At 42.1% G+C, this 19,219-nt stretch overlaps 1 protein-coding gene across 1 annotated transcript; it reads left to right on the forward strand.

The window, feature by feature from the left end:
* Nucleotides 1-331: 331 nt before the first annotated feature.
* CFAP36 (cilia and flagella associated protein 36) lies at nucleotides 332-18,537 on the forward strand. The gene is made up of 10 exons (XM_042812130.1): nucleotides 332-482; nucleotides 4,314-4,378; nucleotides 5,274-5,375; nucleotides 6,256-6,370; nucleotides 7,276-7,363; nucleotides 8,843-8,894; nucleotides 11,098-11,221; nucleotides 15,383-15,546; nucleotides 15,934-16,089; nucleotides 18,052-18,537. Exons 1-10 carry the CDS (start codon nucleotides 365-367, stop codon nucleotides 18,136-18,138), a joined length of 1,071 nt encoding a protein of 356 aa, XP_042668064.1. The 5' UTR covers nucleotides 332-364; the 3' UTR covers nucleotides 18,139-18,537.
* The last annotated feature ends 682 nt before the right edge of the window (nucleotides 18,538-19,219 follow it).

Here is a 19,219-nt window from a genome sequence, read left to right on the forward strand (position 1 = left end):
GCTGGGGAGCGCGCCCGCCTTCCCGCCCTGCCGTCCCTCCCCTCAGCCCCGCTGCACGCGCAGTCTCTTCAGCGATCGCGGCGCCGCTTGGCGGCGACCTCACTGCAGGCCTCGTTTCCACTCTATCTTTTAATGCCGCCGCATTTGCGGCTGCTGACCGCCCCTCCCCTAAAGCCATGATCTGATTACGGCTGTAGGTCCTTAGGGCAGCCCTCTGCCCTCCACCCTCCCCACGCGCCCAGCCCCGCTCCCCTCCGCGCGAGCGCGCGGTGGTGCCGTGACGCCAGTTGCCGTGGTGAGGCGTGCGCGCACCACCCGCCCGACCCCCATCCCCAAACCCGGCGCCGCTCTGGGTGGCCCGGCCATGGCGGCGGAGGAGGAGGAGGCCGACGTGGAGTGGGTGGTAGACAGCATCGCCGGGTTCCTCCGCGGGCCCGCCTGGTCCGTCCCCGTGTTGGAGTTCATGGAGCAGAAATGCGAGGGTGAGCGGCGGGGCGCTGAGGCCCTTCCTGGCGGAGGAGCCGGGTTGGCGGGCGGGCGGGACGGGCGACCCCGCTTCAGTGCGGGTTGGTGAGGTAGGCCGGCACGGGACCCCAGCGCTGAGGGGCTGAAGGCATCGCTCTGTGGTACGAGGAATAAAATGTGGTCCTTCCGGGTCGCACCCGAGGAGCTGCTGTGCTTAAGCTGCGGCTCGCTCCAGTCAGCTGTATCTAAGAACGGGGCGTTTTTAACCAGGAGAACGATATGAAGGAAAACTAACACATATTAAGAGGTTGGGAAAGCTGTTGGAGGTTTGGGTGAATGGGCCGTTCTTTGTCACCCCAAAGCCTCAGCGTCCTGGGTGGGATGGGGAGGGCTGGGTGAAATACCTGCTCAAGCAGGTGTCAGATGAGTGTGGAAAACCCCCAGTGATGGTGAAGGTATGTTATAAAATAAAAACCCGGTTACAGTCACCTATCCTGAGTTACTCAGCGTGCGATAAAAGGAATGCTTTGATTGAGGAGAATCCTTTAAGCCATCATCGATGCATTTTAACACTGAAACACTGATATTATGACACAAAGGCTTCCCGGCGCTGTCACCTTGTGCTGTGCAGCAGCTCGTGTCGAGGGCTGCTATGAATCTGTAAATTGTTTCCACCCTTCATGACCTCTGAAGATCACTGTGGGCGCTCACACCTTTCCCTGATACGCTGGTAAATGAGAAGGTCGGGTAAAGTTACCAGTCTGTCACATGGAAGCAACAGAGAAAGCGTGGCTAGAGCTTTTGCCTCAGTGTCTGCTCAGACTTCTTGCCATTCAGGTGTTTTGATTGCCATGGAAGTGGGATAGGTAGGAGCTGCCTCTCTTGTTTTAGGAATCAGGGTGTGCGTTATCCCTCTCTGTAGCAGTGATCTCTCCTTAGAAGGTTGAGTGGAATTTACTGGCAGTAAGAAGATTTATGGAACCTCTGTAAATTTCCATGAAGCGGGCTTATATAATGGCCCCCTGCCAGTTTGTTGCTGTGTAAGAAATTAGAGGAGCAAAGTAGAGAAATGGGAGCAAGTGGTCTTCCAGGGTTTCTTTGGACAACTCCCAGCAGCTATTGAGAAAAAAGAAAAGGCTGAGGAAGTGTTGCTGCAGTGTTAGGGTTGCTAAGAAGCACAGTTGAAGAAATGCAAACTTCTAATTGCAGTTCAGCGCTTGTTTGCTTTTCCTTTCAATAAATGTGCTAATTCTACCACTGTTACTGAAGTGTTTTGTTGGGGCAGAATTCTTTTTGTTCTCAAAATGTCCAAAGCCTTTGGACTGAAGGAAAAAAAAAAAGGCATCATTTCAATAAAGTGTCAATTTCTGATTAGTCAAAACTAGAGTTCAAGCTTTAGTAATGGGTGTGCAATTATTTTGCATATTTAGTTGCATATTACTAAATTTTGCATGTTTATTTAACATTGCATTTAGTAGGAGTGATCCTAGTGTTGTTATATCTGTTGCTAATTGCTTGTTTTCTCTTTCCCTCTTTCTGGGGACTTGACTAATTTCTCATGGCTTCATTAATTTCCATTTCTGTGGCTTCAGAACTCAACTCAAGCTCAGCCTGTGGGCATGCCTTAAAGGGTGGGGACTTTCCTGTTTTACTCAGATATTCTAAGGTATAAAATGAAATATTGCTTTGTGAATAGATGAGCTTGACAATGATGTTGAAGACTGGAGGGTAAAGACAGGGTACAAAAAGCAGCAGCAGGTGACTGTGACTCCCGATTGGGGGTGGGACTGGGGGTAGGAACAGAAGAGCTCCTGTACTTACTGGGTCTGTGACTGCAGATGAGTCAGCTCAGTCCCAGCAGGGAGGACTCAAACTTCACGTAGCTGTCATCGTGTTTGAGGAATTTGCTAGCAGTGGTTTTCAATTTTAGCAGGAAAATGCTGAGTTTGTCTCCCAAGGACATCTGGGTCTCCCATCTTGTCCTGGTGTATTGGGTTCTTCAGGTCTTTCCTGTTCGGTGACCAAAGACTCAGAGCCAAAACCTAGAGGAAAAAGATCACAACATGATTTAGAAGACATAACTTGAGAAAATCCAGGATCCCCATTCAGACACAGTGTTCCTTAATGCAGTTTAACACAGGAGGATGTTGACCTCACTTGGTTTATTTGACGTTTCACTTCATCCTTTTTGTTCAGACTGAAAGCAGCAGTTTGTGGAAGCTTTCCATTCTGCTTTCCATGTTGTCCTGGAACTGTGCAAGGAGGAGGACCTGGAGTCCCTTTGGTCCTTTTGCCAGCCCTCCCGGGGTATTCAGAGGGGTAAGGAGCAGGAGGGGGTAGAAGAGCAGGGAGACATAAAGACAAAGGTTAGGGCCTGCATAGGCTATCACAGAGATCCCCAGGGGGAAGGAGATGCAGAAGACAATAGAGTTAGTTAAGAATCTTCACCATCTTGGGTTTGTAATGTGGTGGTTAACATAGAAGCTGTTTTGTTTTAAGAGTAGGATTTATAGTACTATTTTTGTGAAACAAGCATTTTCTACCGTTTGTATGTATTGCTGTATACTTCTAAAACTTTTTTTTTTTTTTTTGTAATGAAATGATATGGAAAAAAACATTTTCCTAGGTGGAGAAATGAAACAAAAGCAATTGCTGGCTTTCCAAATTCTATCTATTGAAAAGCAAGCTTCCTTGTGTTATTTAGAGGGCCAGAACTGTTTGATTAGATGTTTATATTTGCTGCAGGTTGTAACGAATTGATGCTAGCTGTTAGGAACGACCATCTTACAGTCTGGGTTCTGACTGATTGCCTCAGTGTTGTTGCAGCTGGAAAATGATCTTTCCAAGAGTTTCTTTGCTGGGAGAGTTGCGCTAGTTCTGTCACACAAATGCCGTCACCACTGCGGATGGCACATGAAAAAAAAATCTCACCCGCTCACCAGTTTGTGAGCAGAATTCCTGTTCTTCAGATGACTTCAAAGCATGCAAATGGGCAGTGACTCGTCCAAGGTGGAGTGGCTAATCTTGAGGGGAACTGACGATGTCTTACTAATAAGCCTCTGCTTTAATTGCTGGGTTTTACATGGCTTCTGTTCGTTGCTGACATGATAAAAATGCAAATTGTAAATGTAAGTGTAAAACCCCCAGTCTTCCATTTCTCTTGCTTTCTGCTGCTTCTATTCTGTGCTACAGAAATCATTAGCTTGGTATTTCCAGTCAAGGGTTGTTAATGTGAGTCTGCATTGATAATAATGGCACCTGCTGCATGGATTCCCGTTTTGTCTGGACCATGGTAGATAAAATGTTAGCAAGTAACAGTAAATGACCAGCACCAGATCTTCTCTTTGGGACTCTCTCTCAATTGTTTTGCAAGCACGATCTCTCTTTCCTGCATCACACTGGCTTCTTGCTAGTGAACATCATTTAAAATAAAAATTCAAGTCATTAGCACAGCCTTCATTTAAATGTATGCAGAGACAAATGACCTGGTTCAGTGTCATCTTCCGTATTAGAACAACCTCATGCAAGTTCACATGGTAGTTCTTACATTAAATCTTACTTCTTAATGCATCTATCTGCCAAATCCTCGGCTTGCTTAGGAATCTCTTCTGTTGTGAAAATGTATTTTTCTAGTATTAAATTAGCAGTGTTACGATAAATTGCCACAAGTACGTGGATAGCCTGAATGTGTGAAAAAATAGGTTGTTATTACTGATCATGTCTTGTCACATGATGAAAAGTATTAACTTGTAAAGGTTGGCCTTACTCTAAATGGAAAATTAATTTGTGGCACTGGCATTGGAAGTACAGGTACGTGAAACACTGACTCAGAGATGTGTGTTTTCCAGTTTTTGATGATGAAGAGGAAAGCAAGTTGTCTTACACAGAAATTTATCAGGAATACCAAGCACTGGTGAGTGTTATTCACTGCTGGGGTGGAATTCTAAGAAATAATGTGCACTGTTGAAGTAGTATGTGGATAAACTTCTAGTTGTGCTGTATTTGTTATTCGGAATTTACTAATGCTGCATGCCATGAGTGTTATTTAGGTATTCTTTGAGTCATGCTCATCTGTGCATTTTCAGGCATAAGCACAGATATACAGAAATGTTATTTTTTCTTACGCAGACTTACCTATTTGTCCTTAATGTGAGTGCTGTGGCTAGCTAGAATGTGTTATGGGCTGGAGAGCCTTCACATGTTGTGGAAAGTTTCTAACATTGTGCTGATTGTCATTAAACTTGTTTCCTTATGAGATCGATAAACCTACTGAATTATTTCAAGTATCAGAATAAAATACAGAATGTTTTTGGAGTGTGCTGAAAATACTTACAATCAATGCACACAGTTTTCTAAAACGTTTCCTTATAACAAGGCTTGGTAGTTCTTGATGTCAAGAACCACGAGTGGAGTGAGTATAGGCCAGCAGTGATTTCTGCTGTGATCCTGAAGATGGATCCTTGGATGCACAGACTGGCCAAAAAATCCTTTTACTTAATAAGTACAAATGGTGAGGAATATCAGCTGGGAGTCTGGAGAGAAGGTAGAGAGGTGAGGTCCCTGGAGGCTGGAGAGGTGCAGTTAAGCAGTGACCAGTTTCAGCAAAAAAAATCGGCACTGATTTAGAACGGCTTATAAAAGCAAATGAGCCAGAAGCATCAGAGAAAGCAGTGATGTTATTGCAGGGATTTCTCTGGGAGTTTTAAAAAAACACAACAGCAGCAAGAAAGAAGATAGAGCTATGGGCAAAAAACACCATGATTCTTAGGGGAAAATCTCCTAGAAAGTAAGGCTTGTATTTCTTACAGGTCGAAAAATTATTAGAAGGCTATCTTACAGAAGTTGGCATTACTGAAGAGAAATTTCAGGAAGCTTTTTCATCTCCTCTTGCAAAGACTCACACTTCGCAGGTATATTTTCCTTTGCTAAGGAATGCATAGATTTAATGTTTTAGCTTTGTCTTTCCACAGATGCACGTTTGAACATGCAAACATACATGTTGGAAAAGCTTTCTTTTTAAAACTTTAACGTTCTAAAACCTAATGTGCCTGTTTATATTGTGAACTTTGAGCAGCAAAACGTGCATCTTTAAAACAGCAGCGGGCATTTGTGTGCTGTCACTCTTTTGAGATTTCTCTTCCATGCTTTATACTTTCTAAACCAAACCTCTAAGCTTAAAGGCATGTCTGCCACCTACCTTTATGTGCAGATTTGTCAGCTTTATGGTGGCATTCAGTCCATTTGTAGTAGCAGAAAAACTTGAAAATTAAGAAGAACAGACACAAAAGCAAAAGGTGTTTTCCCCCAATTTTGTAATAAAACAGTAAAATCTGTAAGACAGAGATTGCCCTGGGGAGACAAGGCTTGATTCTGTACTGCTTCATCTGCTGGAAGTTATCTTTAGGAATTGTCTCAGGTATGTGGGGCAGAGAAGTGGGAGCTCCTCCTGCCAGTAAAGTGCTTTGTTGAAATGTCTCCTCCAGCAAGGTTTGTCAGGGCGCACATTCCTTTCTCAAATCCAACAAATTGTGATTGTAAACTTACACTGGGAAACCATCCAGGCTTTATGATAATATGTAGCCATGATGATCCAAGGGCAATAAACCATCAAATTCTTTTCTTGCCCACCAGCTCAACTTATATAGCTAGAAAAAGCAGACAGATAAAAGGATGAAATAGAGTTATTAACAACAAGCTCCACAGAATGTAAATTTTAATATAATTTCAAGCAAACTGAAAAGGTTTTGATTTCTGTATTTTAATTAGTTTGCATATACCTTCCTCCCACAGGCCATTTTGCAGACAGTGCTGGCAGCAGAAGATTTTAGACTATTTAAAAAAATGATGGTACAGAAAAATATGGAAATGCAATTGCAAGCCATAAGAGTCATGAAAGAAAGAAATGGTAAGAAGTAGAAAAGAAAACAAAAAATTTACTTTTTTTTTAAGACTGTGTAATCCAGTTATAAATGAAAACAGAGTGCTGGAGTTGAAGTTAAGGGAAAACACTGAGCTAGTTTTACTGAGACCAGGATTTTAGTTCTTGGATTATATTCTCAGACATAGCAGTTTATTTTCCTTTTCAAGTAACAGATGGTGAATTCTATAAGATTTTGGGTGAAACTTGATCTGTTTTTTTGCTAGAGAATTTTGCTGAGTGTTAATTGCATCAGTTCATCAGTAGTGATAGTGCTCTGTTGCAGAGCTCGGTGCAGTCTGTCATGCCTGCCCTACAGTTCACACTGCATTTGCACATGAAAAAATCTATGGACAGAGCAGAAGTTTGCCCTTCATCATTGTAATAGATAAGTGCTGTTAAAGAAGAGCTTTACACCCAACTCTACTGCTCTGCTGATGTTCCTAGAAGTTTTTTTTATCTTCTCCCTCTTTTCATCCATGTCTCCTGTGTTATTCCTTTGTTTTGTCTCACTGGGTGCGTGTTTTTTTCCAGAGAATACTTCTTAAGTTTAACGCAACACCTAGATTAGAAAATGGTTTAATTAACCATGGTTGGTTTGTAGTCTGCAGGAAATAGCATATAACCATCAGTGCAGACTGTGCTGTATGTTCTGCCCTCAGATAGCAAAGCCTTTTTTATGTCAGAGACTTTTGCCTTTTTGCTACTTGCAACAAGGATCTAGAATCATTTTGTAAACAATTTACAGTAAGGAAGGATTAGGTATATTTTTTCTTTCTCTCCTTTATCTCAACAAGATTTATTTCTCATCTTTGAACACTGATGCCAGTGGAGTTCGAAATAACTTTCTTTAGAGTAAAGCATGCTTTTTGCATACTTTTATTTTTTGGTAGGTGTGTTGCCTGACTGTTTGACAGAGGGTTCCGATGTATTCAGTGAAATTGAACAAGAAGAAATGAAAATACTCAGGGAGGTTCTAAGGTAAAATAAGAAATCAGTCCTACTTTCCACCTTCCTTTAAAATGAAAGGATATAGGACCTATATAGCCTTTATAATGAAGGATATAGAGCTTCTAGCCTTTTCTGGGAAACTGCTTTCAGATGGCACGAGAAAAATGAATTGTGCTAGACAGTGGATGTGATCAAGGCTATCTAAAGACATAAGAATTACCACTCTGCCATGGTGGAACCATCTTGGTGATTCATGAAATGATGTGCAGCTTTAAAAGCCCCACGGGTTCCATTGTCCTCTGAATCTCAAGACAGAGCTGTGTCCAGTGACTTTGGACAAAGGAATCTGTAAGCTGTTCTGTGAGCACTCTTAACCCAGGAGTGGAGATATACGATCAACACTGCTTAAAGCAGCTTTGTTACTCCTTAACGAGGATACCATACTTTGTTCTGTGTCCTTCAAAGCCTTGGAAAGGCAAATTCTGCTTCTGCAGTAGTCCTTACTCATTTCCACAGCCTCCTCCTTAGTTGTGTTCAGCGTGTCCTGCTGTCATCTAAGATGCATGTGACTGATACAACTTCCATAGATTCTCCTCCACTCCCAGTTCACCCATATAGAAAGAATCATAAACAAATAATAACATATTAATCCATTTGGGTTATATTATTACATTTACCCTCTGTGTTTCTACCTTTAGCAAATCAGTCAGTGGATAGATAGATAAGCCCTGGAAATTCATATACAATTATTTTAGCTCAGGGAATGACAGAGGACTGAGTTCTGCGTGTCTATCATGATTTTCTCTTTCAAGAATGCATTTTCATTTAAGTCATGAAATATGTAGGGTGCTCTGGAAGAAATGCCTGCTGTGTTATGATGCTGGCCTACAACTTCACAGGCAGATGGTGGTAGTACAGCAGTAGAGGTTGAACCTTCCCAGCAATATCCAGTTATATTTTGTTGCTGAGTGACAGATGGCAGCAGAGGGGCACTCTGGCAAGATGGCATTTGATACAGAAGCACATATGAAGCCAAGGTGCATCCTTGGATTCCTTTATGCAGGAAAAAAAAATTGCTTCCACTGAAATTTGTAGATGCTGGCTGAATGTGTATGGAGACCAGGCACTAGATATTAGCACAGTGAGCTGCTTGATGATCAGCAGTGGTGACAGCAGGGTGGAAGGCAAGCCATGTTCTGGACAGTCATGAAGACTTCGAGGAGCACTGAACACAAGCTCTTTTTCATTGCTGCTGAAAATGCTTGCTTAGTGGTGATTGCATTGAAAAATAACGTTTTGTAGCTGAGAATTTACCAAATTGTGCTGTTGTGCTGCGTTGTATCTGCTGTCATTTCTGTGGAAATAAATAGGAGACACTGCCTTTGTATTTTGGACATTTGCTCACATATCCAACAATTGATTTGATAGTCCCCAGCTATTTAAGCAATGCTGAATTTACGTAGAAATCATTGGTAGCAAAAAAGTCTCGACTTATGTCTTGTGTTACAGGAAATCTAAGGAAGAATATGAAATAGAGCAAGAAAGGAGACGGATGGAAGAAGTGAGTATCTTATCTTTCTAGATGGTTTATGCTGAGGTTTGAGAAATGCTTTGAATATTCTTGTCCCAGGCACCAACTGTATCACTCCAAGGCAGCACATGCCACCCTAAGCAAATAAAAACTCTGTCAATAAGGTCTTCATTTTGAAGGGGCTGTTCTGTTGTCTACATTTTTCTTGATGGTATCGTTGACATTAATGCCATGTATAATACCAGTGTTCACCAGTCATCTGGTGCAGCTCATAAGCATATTCCTTTAGTACCTGAATTGTAAGATTCTGGCAATGGGTGTCAGCCTTTCAGATTTAGAGAACATCTGAATTACCAATTCTGTCAAGATCAAAGAAACTTCAAAGCATAAGCTTCTTAGTGACTGCAGCATTCCTAATCTCTCAGGAATGTTAAGGATTGCTTCGTAGACACTGTAGTTACTCATTAAGTCAGCCCAGCGCTGCCAGAACCTAATCACCAGGAACTAGAAATCCCTTCTAAGCGAAACCATCGCTCAGGTAACTGAATGTAAGTGGGGACTGGCTGAACTGCCAGTCATTAAGCAACTGAGAAGCAGATTGAAGTCTGAGGAAGGCTTCTCTGAGGAGGCAGCAGCAGCTACAATGACTGTAGTTTCTACAGTGAAAATGTGTCAGTAAATCTCTTCAACAGGAAAATACATTTCAAGTATACAAAAAAGCTCAAATTGTAGGCTGTTTAAAAAGGGAGCAAAATGGCTTCTCTGTTCTTTTCCATCATAGGAAATTGAGCCTAGTAAATTTGAAAAGAGAAAGCATTGTGTGTTTCTTCAGCCTGATCGACAGAGGAAACTACCTGGAGGCCAAATATAACTACTGCAGAGGTCTCCACTTTATTTCCAAGCTTGTTCCTTAGATCAGACCATGACACATGCAGATGATAGTCATGTTACTGAAATTCTACCAAAGTAACCTCTGCTGTCCTCTGACACTGCAGAAAAAGGGTGAAAAAACATTGTTTCCTATGTTACAATGATGCATTCCAGGAAATGAGTCACCTGTTCTACGGAACCTAGAAGCTCTCTGTCTCATTTTAACAAATGATATTCTAAGGTACAGGCTTATCCAAATCCTTACAGACCAGCCAAGAATATCAGTATTCTTGATAAACGTGCCAGATTACAGCAGTGTCTCATTTTTCAGCCTAGCCACTGAACTGTTTCTTCTTGGAATAGAAATGCATGCATGGAGCTGTACCTCATGAACTGCACTTGAGAGTTTACAATATCTAATTCCATTTAGTGTTTTTTTTTTTTGAAGACATGTAATTCTGTCAGCCAAACTACTTACTTATTGGAAGACTCTTCTGCATATTTCATAAAGATAAAACTTGGTACTTCAGCTCTATTTGCTCTAAGATGGAATTCTTAAACCTTCTTATCCATAGGAAACTGTAGGAAAGAGCACGTGGAAAATACTATTTCAGCTTACCTTAGCATGACTGATCCCATTGGGATGCCTTCTGCCAATTCCTTTCAGTCACAGGACCAGACCATAAGAGTTTAATTATACAGAACTTATTTGGAAGGCATTGGCAGGAAGTCTGGCTACAGAATTAATAGAAATTCACTCAATTTAACTCAACAGAAAAGCATGAATCAGAGGGCTGATGAATAGTAGAAACATTTTCTGGGCAATTTCCAGCTTTTTCAGGGATGGATTGCATTGTCAAGATTTCTCAGATAAGCATAGAGGTAAAGCAGCATCAGAAATCATCCAACCTGTTACTTCCATTCAGGTGATTATTTGTTTATTTCTAACTTCAGCACATGCTCCTAAGTCCTCTTACTATACAACATGTTTTTATGGTGGGTGGAGGTCTGTTGGAAAGTCACAAGCAAAGCACAGTATAAAAAACCTCTAAGTCACCCATTTGTAGCTGGGAAACAAAAATGTCAATTTATCTAATGTTTTCAATTTGACTGTTGGTAAGAGAGTAAGTTTTGAACTAAAATAAACAGAGAAGCTCATAACTATAAGCCAGTACAAACATTCCTACCAGTAAAACAAAATAAGCAGTTTGCTTTGTTCACTTTGACAATGCAATATAGATAGTGTAAACAACACCATTTTAATTAGGAGTTTTCAAGAGTTTCCTTTGTATTGGAAGTTTAATGCCTGGGGTACAGTGGTGGGAATTGTAATGCTTGGTTTTGTTTGCTGTTTTAATTTAAGGCACGTGCTAAATGCAAATCACCAGCTGTGACCAATTCTCCAGGAGATTCAAGAGAAACTGTAAAAGTTAAGGAGTCTACTGAGGGAGCTGATGGTTCTGGAGATACTCCAAAGTTATCATTAGGTAATTTTATGAGAAAGCTCAATACTAGATGTGCAAAACACACACACACACACACACACACACACACACACACACACAGGTGATCCTCAAGAACAAGCATTGTATCTCAGTGGAATTTATTCTTAAGGAGAGTTTGTGAAAAATTTGTAGCTTGATATTCTGAGATCACTTTTAATAATACAGTTCCAACTTCAGCACGTCTGCACTGTTCTTAGTTATTTTTCCATGGGTCCATTATTCATCTTTGTATGCATTCACACTAAGCTCTCATATCACAAACACTTGAGCTGGATACTCTTAGCCTTTTTAGTACCTGTGGGGCATCCTTGGGCACTTCCTGTTTTGTGGCCATTAATACATGAAGCGGTTGTAGGACCCTCAGTTCTTTAGAACTGACTTAGTGTCCTTCATGTTAGGAAATACAAAAGAAAAGTGTGTCACCTTATAAAATATCTTTTTCCCTCATCTTTTCTGCCTTCTTGGAAAGTTTTGTTACGGTTGTTTAAACTCTGATTCTCTGCTTTCCACTCTTGGAAGAATGCAGGAGGCTTGCAGGTGTACTTGTATTCTTCTCTTAGCCTGATTTGATTCCTCTTATTTTTGCATAGTTATGCCACCTTTCAACAGCACCATTAGATTACTCATCTGCAGAACTTAATCTGTATGAGAGGCAGGGGATCTTGGAGCCTGGGATCAGAACTTGTTTGCTGTTCTTGTGCCTGTTCAGCTGAAGCTGAGCATTTCTATGCTCCTTAAACACCAGAGAAGTCGACAGACTGCTCTTTGAGAATCTTCTTGCTTTGTAGGGCTGGCATCATGCAACACATACCTGTTCCAAAAGGCTACTAAAAAGCTTGTCTCAGCTTATCCTCCAGTATAACCTTAGAAAAGTGGTTTCAGTTGGTAGTGAGGGCTAAAATAAAATCAAGGAGTGCACATACTGTGAATCTTCTTCCAGACTACTCTCATACAGAGACTGCTTTTTAGTCTCTTAATACCTCACTCCAGAGCATGGGCTCCCATCTAAAGCTCCATCTTGGATAATGGGGTCATAACCGCAGCTTGAGTCTCTTCTGCATAGTACCACATGCAACGCTGGGAAGGAGCACAGCACTCTGTGCCTCTGTCTTTCTTCTCTGTGTGGTTTGGTCCCAGACCCTTGCTGCCCACCACACCTGTTCTCAGATCCTGGCTGTATTCTCACTTGAAGAGTCACCTTAGCACAGCACAGAGTAGCTTGCCTTTCTTACCTGAGAAGAGGAAGTATCCCATACCAAGGGAGTATCAACTTGGCAATGTGACCCCTTACACAAAACAGTCCTCAGTCAGGGAAATACAGCACCCCCACCTTTTGTCAGGCACGTGTTTCTTTTCTTTCAGCCACATGCCTTTTCATCATCTTTTGCAGTTTCACTTTAAGATCCCAAACTTCATTTGGTGGACCTCTAAAAGTTTTCTACTATATAATGAATTTGAAGCTAATGGCAATTGCTTCAGTTTTCTTAGTTTCACTTTGGTGAACCCTGTTAGTGGTTCACAAATGAGATTGCAAAACCATTCATCCTGTGCACTGACCACCCAACTTCTTGCACCGCTAGGAGATAGGAAGGAGAGTTTCATAGTAACAGTCACACACAGCACCTTGGAGTGCAGGTGACCTTTCTAGCATTCCTCAGAAACACCCCCCTTCCTCGATACCTGCCAGTTGTGTTTGCACCCAGCACAGATAAGGATGCAGCACCTGCTAGAGTGGCCCTGGGTTGCTTTTGAGAAGACTGAAGTATTTGCCCACATCAAAAAGCGTTGCTTAGCTTAGTCACCCACAGTATGAGTGTACATACAGACAAATTCTCAGAGGAAAAAACAGGTTATATGCCAGTGCCATTACAGTGCTTTGAGACATTGTCTCCTTGTACATCTGCCATCGATCCTCCTTCCCTTGTCTCCTTAGTGTCTTTTCAGGTTCGTGGGTTAAGTGAAACTGAGGGTCCTATGATCACATCCTACAGGTACTGCTAGGCCACAAACATCTCCAGCTCGAGTGTTTGCAATATGGACAGCAACAGTGTAAATGCACACACACAGCACATTTCAAAGGACTACTTCCTGGTAAGTGGTTTCCCTTGTTCATAGTGTTGGTTCTGGTGTTCGGCATGCACTGTGTGTTCTTTAGGTCTTTTTTTCCTCTGCTTTTTAAAGAAGGCAGCCCTGGTGTGAAGATTTTTTCCTAGCACTTTTAGCTCTCGTAGTACCTCTAAGCAATTTATCAAAAGAGATGGACATATTTCACTGAAACACAAATTCTTCATCTTTATTCTACATTTCTTTGTTTTCTGCGCTTTGAGCATTCTCTCTCCTTTGCTTTTCCCATTGCTTTTTTCAGTTGTCATTTTCTGTACTGAAGAAAGCAGCAGCATTGAACTGAACTATTCCATGCTTTAACTTAAAACAACAGCAGCCTCCTGCAACAAAAAACCCACGAACAACTGAATGAACAACAGCTTGCTCTGCACTCAGTGTCAGTGAAGCTAGGCTATGCCATCTCTTACTGTGCTTTGCTAGGGGCCAAGGAAACTGCTCATACTTTAATACTAACACCACTTGTTTCTAAATATTACTGAGAAAAACCCACAGTGCATCACTGCAGAATTATAATTCGCTACATTCAGTTGCACATCTTAACTCAGGGATCACAGATACACTCAAAAAGACTGCATGCACTAAAATTCTTATTGTACTCAGTGTTTTTGCATTGATACCAGTATTTTCAGGTTTATTTAAACAGTTCTAAGACTCTCCATTTTTAATAAAAATATAGCAGGGGCAGCAGCTTACTGTACTCAGAAATAGTTGTAGGTCACTTTGGGAGAAGTCTTGGTGAAGTTCTAGAGACATAGGCTGCTCTGCAGCTTGGTGACTGGAAAACTTTGACTCTAGCCTCAGCAACACACAGTGGAGTTCTGTGGGATTGCAAGGCAAAATTATCCTTTGTATCTGCAGATATGAAAAGCACAGCTGGAATCAGCTGAGGGTTTGTTTGTCAACACAGGCAGCACTCGTCCAAGAAAAAGCAGCCAGAGTTAAGCAGGGTGGCAGAGTAGCTGCTTTGGGCAAGGTGAGGGAGCTGATTGAGGAAGGAAGGCACTGAGGTCACCTGAACCTTGTTTGAACTTCCCTGCCCAGAGCTCCCCTGGTAGCCCCCAGCCAGCCCACCTGAGCCTCTGAGCTCTGCTGATGTCAGGCACAAAGCCAACTTCTGGTGCATCCTCTCCTAGAGAGGAGACCAGTTCTGAAAATGAGCTCTTGAGCTGTGGGTCTGAATAGGTGACCTTCCAGTTCTGGGGCCTGCATAACGCTTTGCACCTTGAGTTTCTGCTTCCTTCCCTCTTCCCTACAAGTTCACTTAAATACTGTTGTCTGATTCTGTTCTTCGAAGCTGAAAGCTGAAGCAGCACCCTTGTATTTGGAGTTGGCTGAAGCATGCTGTGTGGGCTGCTGATTACTAACTCCTAATTAACACAGAGAATGAGGGCATAATCTTAATGTAAACCACCCACTGGAATATTGCATATGAAATTACATTCCAAGCTGTAGCAATAGGGCAGAACAATAGGATGGGAGAATTGGCATGATAGAAAGGTGCTGTAAGAGAAGGGAAAAAAAATTGCTTACCCATATCTGAAGGCTCCAGGTCCACAGGGGAAAGCTTCACCAGAAAGGGACTTAGAGAGAGAAATCCTTCTCCCGGGGGAGGGGTCAGCCCTTCAGTGGGGTCTAAGAGAGGTGCAGCCAGGCTCCACCCTTCTGGTCACACAGCTGAATTGCCTTCACCTGTGCTCCCAGGGCTGACCGTCCTTTCCCCAGGTGGAAAGTGGGTCAGGCTGGGACTCAGCAGTTCCCATACACAAGCATTGCACAGTAATTCATCATAGCAGCAGCGGTGCTTTAATGTAAAGCGTTACTTAGTCGTGTAAATATGGTACTTACCAGTGGATTTTGATGGTAAGTTTTATGAAAAGAATATAAAATCTCATTTCTCCCCTTTTTATTAAATCTTCCACTTCTTCAGAGGAGAGATCTGGATGTTAGAGGAAACCCTCCATTTATTTTTTATATGATGTGTTACTGTTTTGCTTTTTTTTACGTGACGTTGCTGTTTAGAGGAAGCTCGGCAATCTGCAAGGGCAGACTTAAAGCCAGTCCGCCCATCACAGAAAGGCCCAGAGTGCTCACCTCAGCCCACCAAAGGGAAGGAGGACACGAAGAAGAGAGCGTCTGCAAAACGTGCAGAAAGTGCAGCACAGAAAGCTGCGCCAGAAGGACACGTAAGTTTAAAACAACCAGCAATGCCTTCTGCCCCCGAAACAGAAACTGGAATGACAGAAAATAGTGTTACGTTTATAATCACGGTTTTTATTATCGTGATGCATTTCTTTTAACCAGCATGCTGCTTGTGGTATTTAGCACTTTGATTTGCATGGAGTTCAGATCACCACTCCGTTTTTAAGAGTAGAATTCTAGAACTTAGCATTCAGCCTTTAACCCTGTGATAAGTTCTTAGTAAGACAGCTGTGGCTTGAAGTTCTCGCTTGGCTTCTGAAAACAAGCAATTAAGTTGAGAGGCAAAGTTGATGTAAAGGCTTTTATTTCATGAATACATAACTTAATTTTGTTATGTGTATTATTTCCAAATGTACTTCAAAAACATCCAGAATGCACCAGAACTTGACGAGCAGCAGCTGAGACAACGGGAGGAGTATCTTAAGAAAAAACGAGATATGCTGGTAGCTGCAAAGAAAGAGTCAAGAAATAATATAATACCACCCACAAACACGGACCAGAAGGAGGAGGAACCATCTCCTAAAGAGGTAGAGGGTTTGAAATCATCCTGAAGGGTTTAAAATCATCCTGATGGCTTTATAACAGGCAGGCAGTTTCAGTGAAGGTATGGCTGAGTGTGGTAGCAGTATTAAAGGACAAGTGGTGGGAGTAGTGGAACTATTGTCAGGTCACTGGTTTTGCAGAAGAGTACAGGCTAAAAGTGTTAATGATTAAGTTAGCATTTCACCTCTGTATTGACAAATCCTCTTGATTAAGTTTACGAACTGGCTTTCTTTTAATCCTTTGACCAACTCTTGGGCTTCCTTAAATCCCTGTTTTTGTTTTTTTTTTTTTTCCAGCTAAGACAGGGAAAAAATATTTTGCAAAGTCCAATTTTACATAGAAAAGCTTGCTTAGTTCTCTTGATCTCAGAGGGTTTTGCTCCTTTTTCAAATAAATAAATCCCTGGTTAACAAATCAGCCACTGGAGTAGAAGTGATGAGATAAAGCAATTTAGAAAGACAAGGCACTCTGAGGAATAGATGCTGCTATCATCTATCTGGTTGCCTCCAATACAAGAAAATACTTGCAGAAGAATTAGAATTATAAGAAAGGGAATGGTAAATTTGTAGAGATACAAGAGATATTCCATTCTTCATGGTGTCTTTGTCCCACATACAGTCGTGAACGGTCTCCTACCCATGTTGGTCAGTAGCTACAAACGTGTTCTCTGTTCAGCCATGTATCAAGGGCAGGGAGAGCTCTGTGGGATAGTTCTGCACCTCAGAAAGAAGATTGAATTGTGACTGTAGTAACAAGAGATCCTCATCCCATTATTCTAGTTGGTAGACACTGCAATGCAGCAGCAGTGGTTGGCTTGCGGCGTGTTGCTGCTGTTTCAGCTGGTCATCCTGTCACCATCTTGGTTCCATCTGCAATAATGACTGAAGCATTTGTCACAGTCTGACTTTACAACTTGGACAGTCAGCAGATCTCTCTTACAGAGGGCTTTGTCCTTGCATGTGTAGTGCAAGGAGGTGAAGCCTGTGATGGTAACAGCAAGTGCTCAGTGCAAGGAAAGTCTGTGAAACAGAACCACTCTTGTATCAAATCCTGCTTCCTTAAGGCACAGTAGGAAAAAAAAAAAAAAAGAAAAAAAAGGCTTCTGCTACTTTTCAATCTGTTAGGCAAATGCCATGTATAAAACACACAGTATTCTGGGCAGGGCAGGGAGATGAACTCAAGGACTGACATGTCAGTCAGTGAGTTAACCGATACGCTCCTTAGCATGCAGGAGGTGCTGCAGTCACAGAAATCCTTGTGATGGAAAATCACATCTGGGAACAACAGTCAGCTGCACCAAGGAAAGCAGGCACAGCCATAAAGACTGGCATCCTATGGCAGGACAAAACTGTGAGTGTAGGTCAGACTTCAGGAGAAAAGAGCCGTCTGCTAATCATTATTATGGTAATATGATGTGTTTGTTACAAATAACAGGTCTAATAAACATCTATGTGAAAAGAAATGCTTAAACTCTCAATGTGGATAAGGGGGATAGTAGAAAACCTTAGAAAAGAACGCTATTAAAAAGCAAATCGCTGCTCCTTAGCAAAGAGAACCCACTTAAGATAAGAAGCTTTGTTGTCACACGAGTGCTTTGTAATTGCTGAGCATTTTAATGTGCTCAGGATGTGCCCTTGGGTGGATGGGTGAACTCCTGAGCAGCACGGTAAAGTGAAGACACTGCTTGACCCACTTCCCAAGAAATGAAGAAACTTTTTGCATCATTTGGGGTTGCAAGCGAGTTTGAAGGGGTGGCCGTGCAGCATCAGGTTTGAAAGTGATGCTCTTTGGCTGCTCCTTGTTAGGAAGAAAAGTCTCTGCCAGCACTGCCTGCCATGGCTCACCTGCCTGGGTAGCAGTTAGCATTAGAAGCTGCAGTACGCATTAGGAAGTCATGCAGTTTATTTATTGCAGTGTTTTTTTTTTCCCCCCCATTTTGTTTGTAGGAAGTTTCAGAAGAGAAGCAAAAACTACTGCAGAAGAGGAAAGTGCTCGCAGAAAAACTAAAAGAAGAAGTTATTAATAAGCGGTAATTGTGAGAAGCTCATTGCAGACCTCAAGAACATAGGCATCTTTTAGAATAAATTATAACCAATAATGGAACGGGTTTGTTTTCAAGTATCTCACACTTGTTTTTATAGAGCTTTCGGACAACTCATTCTGTACTTTGTATAAAATGTTTGAAGTTGTGCTGAAATACATTGGAAACGGATTTTCCAGAATGCTGGAAGCTCACGGATTTTCACTGGAATGTGCTCAGCACTGGGGCAGTTTCACAGCCTCACCCACTCAAATGTACAACAAATATTCATCTGTTAAAATAATAGCTAAAAAATGTGAACAAACAGATTTGATTAACCTTACCTTTTTCTAAAGATTATAGAACTTGGTTCATTAGAATATCAGAAATAAACTACTATTTCGGGCTGTAATGAGTCTGAGTTCACATGGAAGTGCTAATGTGACCATCTTGTAGTTGAAGGAGCAGCTCATGCAGCATGAAGTGAGGAGAGCTGGAGGTGACGCTGCTGTACACACCTTCCAGGCAGCTCACCCATACCTTAGATCCAAGTTTGCTATGAGTAATTTAAAGAACAAAGCAAAAGTAAGAACTAGGAACATCACCAGAGCAATTTGGTTCCAAAGTCAAGTCTTTAAACAAATCATTTACTGGTTTGCCTTTGGCAGACTTAAAATGAAGCAGGGGAGAGGGTGTCCTTAGCACACTGTTGACTGTAACTCTAACTGGCGTTAAAAGAAACAGCCCAACCACTTCCAAGTTCCGTGTAGCTTTTTATTAAAATAGCATTTATAACTGATACATGTTGGCAGATGTTCTTTACTTTTCCAAAAGGAGTGGTAGTGGAAGGGCCCCGGCAGGATCCGTGCAGGGGAAGCAGCTGTGGGCGACCCCTGGGGGCCGAGATGCGGGGTGACAGCCCCAGCCGTGAGCTGCTCCGTGTGCTGCCTGCCGCTTTCTGCAGGAACCTGGAGAGGAATGCGAGCAGCACAGCTTAATGCCCCTTTGTACATTTTTTTAGTAGCTGTAAAAGTTGGTGATGTTCTTGTTTTTGCTGTTGGAGAAAGACTCGTGTTGGTCTGAAGCATTTTTTA

This window comes from Centrocercus urophasianus, unplaced genomic scaffold (assembly GCF_019232065.1).
Source record: "Centrocercus urophasianus isolate 14NV4802_14NV808 unplaced genomic scaffold, USGS_Curo_1.0 seq_10, whole genome shotgun sequence".
NCBI classification, from domain to species: domain Eukaryota; kingdom Metazoa; phylum Chordata; class Aves; order Galliformes; family Phasianidae; genus Centrocercus; species Centrocercus urophasianus.